The 7,313-nt window shown below is 51.1% G+C and overlaps 1 protein-coding gene across 1 annotated transcript in view; it reads right to left on the reverse strand.

Moving 5' to 3' along the window:
* The window catches only part of ZNF516 (zinc finger protein 516), a 63,984-nt gene that overhangs the window by 45,203 nt on the left and 11,468 nt on the right, over nt 1–7,313 (reverse strand). Inside the window, exon 3 of the mRNA XM_010855057.1 lies at nt 5,863–7,313. This exon is cut by the window's right edge and continues 30 nt beyond it. Coding sequence (XP_010853359.1) covers nt 5,863–7,313 — 1,451 coding nt within the window. The remainder of the gene's footprint in view (nt 1–5,862) is intronic.

Consider the following 7,313-nt stretch of genomic DNA (forward strand, 5'->3'; position numbering starts at 1 on the left):
GAAAGACGAAGGGGGGTGGTCGCCCTCGCGTCTAGCTCAGAGGCATCTGCCTGCATTCGCAGCCCCTCCTCTGTGGTCTGGGATCAACCTGCCCTCCCTTTCTCCCTCTGCTGTCCCGAGTCTCTTCCCGTCGGGTCCCCACCCTGGGGTTGTGCTCCAGCGCTCGCAGGCATGGGGCAGGGAGCACCCCAGCCCTGGGGCCCGAACCAGGGCAAGCATCGCGGCCGGGCACTGCAGCAGCGGGCGACCGACCCGCACGTGCAGTTATCAGGTTCTCATCGCCCAAGGTGCCGAGGCCGCCAGGGATGGGAAACGGCCCGGCGCGCCAGCGGGAACCGTGGCCGAGGGGAGCCGACCTCCTGGTCTCACTCGGACCCATCCCGCGGGCTCCCGTTTAACGGGGTCCCAGGACCACGCAGGACTGACACCGCCCAGGGTCCCAGGTTCACTCCTGCCCCAGCCCAGGCCCCGGGGAGTGGGGGTTCGTCTCAGGCACACGACTGTGCCTGGATGCGCCTGCCACCCCAGAGTTGGTGCTGGTGGTTTAGTCACTCAGTCATGTCCGACTCTCATGACCCCGGGGACGATAACCTGCCAGGCTCCTCTATCCATGGGATTCTCCAGGCAAGAACACTGGAATGGGTTGCCATTTCCTTCTCCAGGGGATCTTCCCAACCCAGGGATTGAACCGGGGTCTCTTCATCGCAGGCAGATTCTTCACCCGCTGAGCCACCCAAGGCAGTTACACATATCCTGTTTCCCATCCTCCCACTGTATTTATGGTCTCTCCTCCTTGCCCCCAGCCCCTTTCTTGTGGTATCATTTTTAGCTTCTTGAGTGGGGGAGGCACTGATGAAGCCTTGCGTTAGGACAGAAGTCCTTCCCGGTCACTGAGCACCAGAGATGGGAACCAGGCAGGTCTGTAAGCGGGACCCAGCTCCCTGGCTCAGAACACACCGCGACATGGATCCAGACAGAAGGACAGTGGGGAGCATCCATGCCCAGAGCCCCTCCTGCTCTGTCCAAAGGAAGTGCTAAGTAACAACAAAAGCCTCCCGCCAGCAGGCCCAGCTGCCAGTAAACACCTCCCCCTGGGCTCACCCTACACTCCACACTGGGACTGCTGTCCTCTAGAGTCCCCCCAAATCCCAGCACAATGGGAGGACACGTAGCAATGTTTCCTCCCTAAACTGCTCTAATGACTGCCCATGCTCTATGGGAAAAAAAAAAAAAAAAGAGGAGACTAGCCAGTTAACCCTTCTGGAAGCTGGGTGACCACGGCTTGGCCGGCCTCACCCACCCATACACTAATGTGGACGAGCGGTCGGGCCCAGAGCACGTGCTCCACCAACATTTTACAACCAGAACACTGTGGCTCTTCTTGCAGTTACAACAGGAAAAAGATGAGCTGGAACGTCCCAAAGTGTTAGACTGGAGGAAGCAAATGAAGAAATATCAGAAAAATGGAGGCTTTCTGAAACAAATAACTTCCTCTTTCTGATGGTCTTTTCTTCCCTTGACTGTACTTTTTAATCCTGAAAACTCTCTCCTTAATTCTTCCAACTACATATAACACCGTGGCACTTGTTCACAGAACCTTCCATTCTATGAAAGTTGAGTCATGGTTTGTCAGTTAGAAACAGTCAAATATTTGCAATTTCATTATCTGCAGTTTCGAAACTTGGGGTTTTACTATCAATTACGTTACAGCCATCATCCAAAGATACAGAGAGAGGTTGGGCTCAGCGGATTATGGATTTGATGTGATAGAAGAAGTTAGAATAACAGAAGATAGTCAAAACCAAGGATATATTATCCAATACAGGGAAACACTCATTACTTTGTAATAAATTTAACTGCAATATATCTATAAAAATATTGAATCACTATGTCATACACTTGAAACTAATATAATATTGTAAAGCCATTATACTTCAACAACAACAACAAAAATACCTGGGGTAATCAATCACCTAAGTGTTAGCAGAAACGGTATGGAGATACCCAGTGGGAATGGGTTTTGCATCAAGTCAGGGCCCCCAGCATGAGGCCAGGCTTGCCCCGGGCGCCATGTCTTAGAGGACACTGAGCTCATGAAGAGAGTCCTTCAAGACACACCCAGAGGGCTTCCATCACTCCTAAGTCATCCCAGCACTCTCGTGATTTCAATTCTTTTTCCAAGCTGCACCACGAGGCATGTGGGAGTGGAATGCCGGGTCTTAACCACTGGACTGTCATGGAAGTCACCCATTCCAATGCTTTCTAAGCAGAATTCCTCTTTGGTCTGTTCACCCATCCACAGGGATGACTTGTGAGCACTCTAACTCTACTCTGTGGTTGAAAATATTAATTTTTCTAATTTCAGTTTTATGCCCTTTCAAGGCTCCTCTTCCCGAATTAAAAGGACTAATTTTTGTGAACTCCAGAAGTGTACTTTCCATCGGTGCCAAGTCACTTTCTCAATGGAGACTTAAATCCAGCTCACTAACACATTTTAAATTATTGAGTTTTATTCACAACTTTGCTCTTAGACTATTTTAAGTCCTTAATGAGGGCTGCAGTGACTCAGTCTTATGTGGAAATACAGGTAATGTGACAATCAGCGCTTTCCAAAGTAGGAGGCGGCAACACTCAACAAAGAATGTTTCATAAAAAAAAAGAAGTTTCTTTCAGTTAATCTGATCATGCGAACTGTCTCCAGATTCAGAAGCAGCGTTCAAACCCACTCCTGGATGTCAAAAATCTTTGGAGGAAATTATGGCATGATGGGAATTTACTGGAAAGGTCAAAAAAATCTGAATTCTGATGTCAACTCTGCCACCACAGGTGAACTCACGTTCATGAGAACCAGTCTGATCTTTCTATGACTCAATTCCTATGTGTTTCCTCTCATAATTTTAACCAGTCATCCCACCCAGGTTCTATGAGAATTTAAAGTCATTTCAATGTTTGAAGATCTAAGTCATCTTTCAGTGATAAGAAAGGCAAATATTTTCCAAAGTTGAATGCATTTTTTTAAACAAAAGAAAGGTTGACTGCAGATCAAAATAGAGGATTCAAAGCACCCATTTGCTTTTTCCAAGTATTAATGGTTGTTTCCAAGTTCTCGCCAATCCCTGCCAATGAAACTGTTTTGTGAGTCATAATCCATATAATACTCCTCTCTCCATAAGGGGCATCTGAGATCTAACACCAGCTAAAGACACCTGCTCCTTGGAAGAAAAGCTGTGACAAACTTAGGCAGTATTAAAAAGCAGAAACATAACTTTCTCAACAAAGGTCCATATAGTCAAAGCTATGGTTTTTCCAGTAGTCATGTACAGATGTGAGAGTTCAACCATAAAGAAGGCTGAGTGTCAAAGAACTGATGCTTTTGAACCATGGTGCTGGAGAAGACACTTTAGAGTCCCTTGGACAGCAAGGAAATCAATCCTATAGGAAATCAACCCTGAATATTCATTGGAAGGAATGATGCTGAAGCTCAAACTCCAATACTTCAGCCACCTGATGTGAAGAACTAACTCACTGGCAAAAGCTATCTGATGCTGGGAAAGATTGAGGGCAGGAGTAGAAGAGGGTGACAGAGGATGCGATGGTGGGATGGCATCACCGACGTAAGAAATAATGAAGGACAGGGAAGCCTGGTGTGCTGCAGTCCATGGGGCTGCAAAGAGTCAGACACGACTGAGCAACTGAACAAGAAGAATATTAAAGGCCTGCTACGATATAAAATTGGTATCTTTAGGAGGAAAGACACTGTCCTTTGGGGCTACAAAAAATGACCTGTGCAGACCTACAATGTTCAACATTTTACACCATTGTCGTAACATAAAATTTTCTAGTCTCTCAACAAGCTATAATATTCTGTTGTCAACTTGCAAAATTCACTACTATATATAATCTTGCTATGGAAGCATCAGAGGCACCAAATTTCTCAAAAAGTAGATTACATATAGACAAAACACATATAATCTCATTGAGAAGTAAATAATAATCTCTAAAATTTAATGAACCTGAGGGAAAAAAACAGAGTAAATTTCAATTTACAGTGAATGTAATTTGATCTTTCCCACATCTTGACTTTAAAGGCACTGCTGAATTTGCTTTTTACTGGGCATCTCACATCTATCATAATAGAAGAGGTGAAGGACAGCTTTTCCAAATATTAAAAATATTTGTCTTCAAAGTTATAAAAAATTATTACCAGCTTAGCATTTTATCCAAATGTGCTCCAAAAAGTAGACATAGTGTTACTGGTATGTGACCAGTAAAATCTACAGTTGTCAACATGTTTAAAAAGGAAAAACAAAAATTAGTCCTCAAACATGCCACCCGGGGTCACAATTGGGTTCCCCAGGTCATATATGACCAACTGCTGTTAGAATCCAGACGATCTCCCAGAATGCAAAGTACAGTTTCAGAGAAAGGGATATTATCTTGCTTCCTCCCACGGGTGAATGACTAAGAAATGAAATGCAAAATACGAGCTGATGCATAATGTGCTATTTTTCATTTATGGACATGTACATGTGTGCAGATTCAGTATAGACTGCCCTGCAGGATCAGAGAAACTTTTGACTACACTTCCACTAACTTTGCATATACTTGAGTGTACCAGACGCTCATACAATACATTGTCCAGACCTGTAATAATTAAACTCTGTTCAAGAGAACTATTTTCAGTACGGGGAAAATAACATACACTCGTGTGTTGTTTTAAAGAGGTGCACAGGGGCAGTTTTCCTCACTACAGAATACAAAACACCACGCTGAAGCACTGGGATTTCCATCATTGCCAATCTTTCCCTAAAAGTAACATCCAGTCAAACCAATTTTCAGGGAGAAAGGAAAACATTCCTGGCTATGGGGAGAAAGTTACAAGCTTGTAACTAAAACATCACCTCCATTTAAAGGAATGACCCAAGACAAAAATTAATGAAGAAAATACCAAAATGTATAAAATTTATTAAAAAATAGGAACATGGTGGGAATAAATTTGGCCAAGCATCTTTAAATATTTACATAGCTGCAACTTGGAAAGTAATCTGGTTCCAATTAGCCATCTCTAAACCCACAGGGTTACTGGAATCCGAGGAGATTAATTATAACTGCACACAATATGAAGGTCCTCTTTCACTCAGCTGTCTGGTGCAAGGAGAGAAGCAGAGGAAAGCGTGTGTGCCCCAGCTGATGGTGCGAAGAGAAGGGCACACCTCGGAGGGGCTCCATCACTCCGTCTTCACTCAGCAATACCTGATGCTCCAAAGAGACCATGACCTCAACAGCCAGGGTTGATTTATGCAAACACTATAGGTAGTCAGCAAACAGGAGCCTCAAGTGGAGATGCCAGGGGCCTGGGTCTGCACCCACCAGCCCACGCTCCAAGTACACACTGGGTACAGACTCTCTGAGTGCAGGGGCACCTGAGTCAGGACTAGCCGAGCCTGGAATACCTGGGAAAAGGCAGCAAGCGCAGGGTTACCTGGGGGTAGGGTCACCGAAGGATGAGGCTACCTGAGCACCAAGGATGCTGGGCCGCCTGGGGGCAAGGCTACCTGAGCCTTAACTGCCTGGGCATTAATGATGCCTGCGCCACGCAGCAGCAGTCTACTGGATCTGGAATTCCCCAGCTCAACGGTACCTAGGCACAGGGCCATCCACGTCCAAGATAACCTGAGTGAGCCTGGATCACCTGAGCGTGAGAACCCGGGCAAAGGTTTCCTGGACGTGGGCCACTTGGGTATGGGGCGACCCAGCTACAGGGCTACCTGAGCCCAAACCACCTGGACGTGAGATACCCGGGCAAGGGAAACCCGGACGCAGGGCTACTGGGACCTGGGCCACCGGGGCGCACGCACTCACCTGCTGTGGGATGGGCTGGGGCCTCCTCTCCGCTCTCATCGGCAGCCTCATCAGCGAGGCCCGAGCCCGGGGAGTCCGCGGCGGCGCAACCCGACCCAGGGCTGCTGGGCTGAGAGACCGAGTCGCCCTCGCTGAGGGAGCCGCAGCGGGCACGCGGCGCACGGTCCCCGGGGCCGTCGCGCTCTCGGTCGCGGCGCGCGCGGCGGTGCACTCGCGAATGCAGCACCATCTGGTGGTACGTGCGGAAGATCTTGCCGCACTCGAAGCACTCGGACGACTTGCCGTGGCCGGCAGGGACGGCAGCACGGCGGCTGGGGCGTGCGGCGGGCCGGGGATCCGGGGGCCCAGGCGCGGGGTCCCCGGGTGCGCCTGCCCTCTTGCGCGGGGGGCCCTGCGCACCCGGTTCAGGCTCGCGCTTGCGCTTCTCCTGGCTCACCAGGATGAACTCGCGTCGCTCCTTGTCGAAGGCCACGTCCCCGGCCAGCGCCTCGTCCCACGCCGCGTACTTGAGGTACTCGGCCGGCTCGGCCACCTTGCCCCGGGTGGCCAGCTGCCAGGCTTGGTAGCTGTTGACCGGGTCCAGCTCAGCCACGCGCCGCCCGGTCTGCCCGCGGGCGGGCGTGCCGGCCGCCGGGCGCAGGTTCAGGCACTGAAGGAAGAACTGCTGGGAATCGGCGGGGCCAGGCGCTGAGCCCTCCCCGACGGCGGCCCGTGGTTGGCCGGCCTCCACCCGGCGGTGGATGGCGTTGTGCGCGTTCAAGCTGTCCAGGTTCGTAAACAGGTTCCCACACTTGGTGCAGACTTCATAGAGGCTCAGGCCGGCCACAATCACCTCTTCCTGCACCACGTCGTTGATGGTGGCCACGGGCTCCAGCTCGCTCCGGGGCCTGTTTTTGCTCCCCGCCTTCGGGCCATGCGCCTTCATGTGGTTTTTCAGGAACCACGGCTCCTTGAATCTCCGGCCACAGATGTGGCAGCCGTGGTCAAAGGAGCCCCTGTGCTTCTTCATGTGCGCCTTCAGGAACCAGGTCTGGCTGAAGGCCTGGCCGCACACCTCGCAGGGGAACTCGCCGGGCGGCAGCTCCGGCTTGCCGTTCTCGGCGAAAGCGTCTCCGCGCGGCCCCTGCGCCGCGATGTGATCCTTCTCCACGTGGCTGAGCAGGGCCTCCTCGCGCAGGGTGGCGTAGCTGCACAGGCGGCACGTGAAGGGCTTGTGCGCCTGCTGCACGTGCTGCGCCAGGTCCTTCTTGCGCTCGAATCTGCTCTTGCAGAAGGCGCACTGCCCCGCCGCCACGCCCTCCGCCTCCTTCCGCGTGCTGCGCAGCAGGATCTTGCCGGTGTCCGCCTGCGTGGCGCCGTTCAGGATGCGGTTACAGGCCGACGTGCTCTTGGTGGGGCTGGTGCAACCGCCGAGCCCCTCGGACACGCGCGTCTCAGCCGCCTCAGGCTCG

The sequence above is a fragment of the Bison bison genome, unplaced genomic scaffold (genome assembly GCF_000754665.1).
Source record: "Bison bison bison isolate TAMUID 2011002044 unplaced genomic scaffold, Bison_UMD1.0 scf7180017864353, whole genome shotgun sequence".
Taxonomy (NCBI): Eukaryota; Metazoa; Chordata; class Mammalia; order Artiodactyla; family Bovidae; genus Bison; species Bison bison.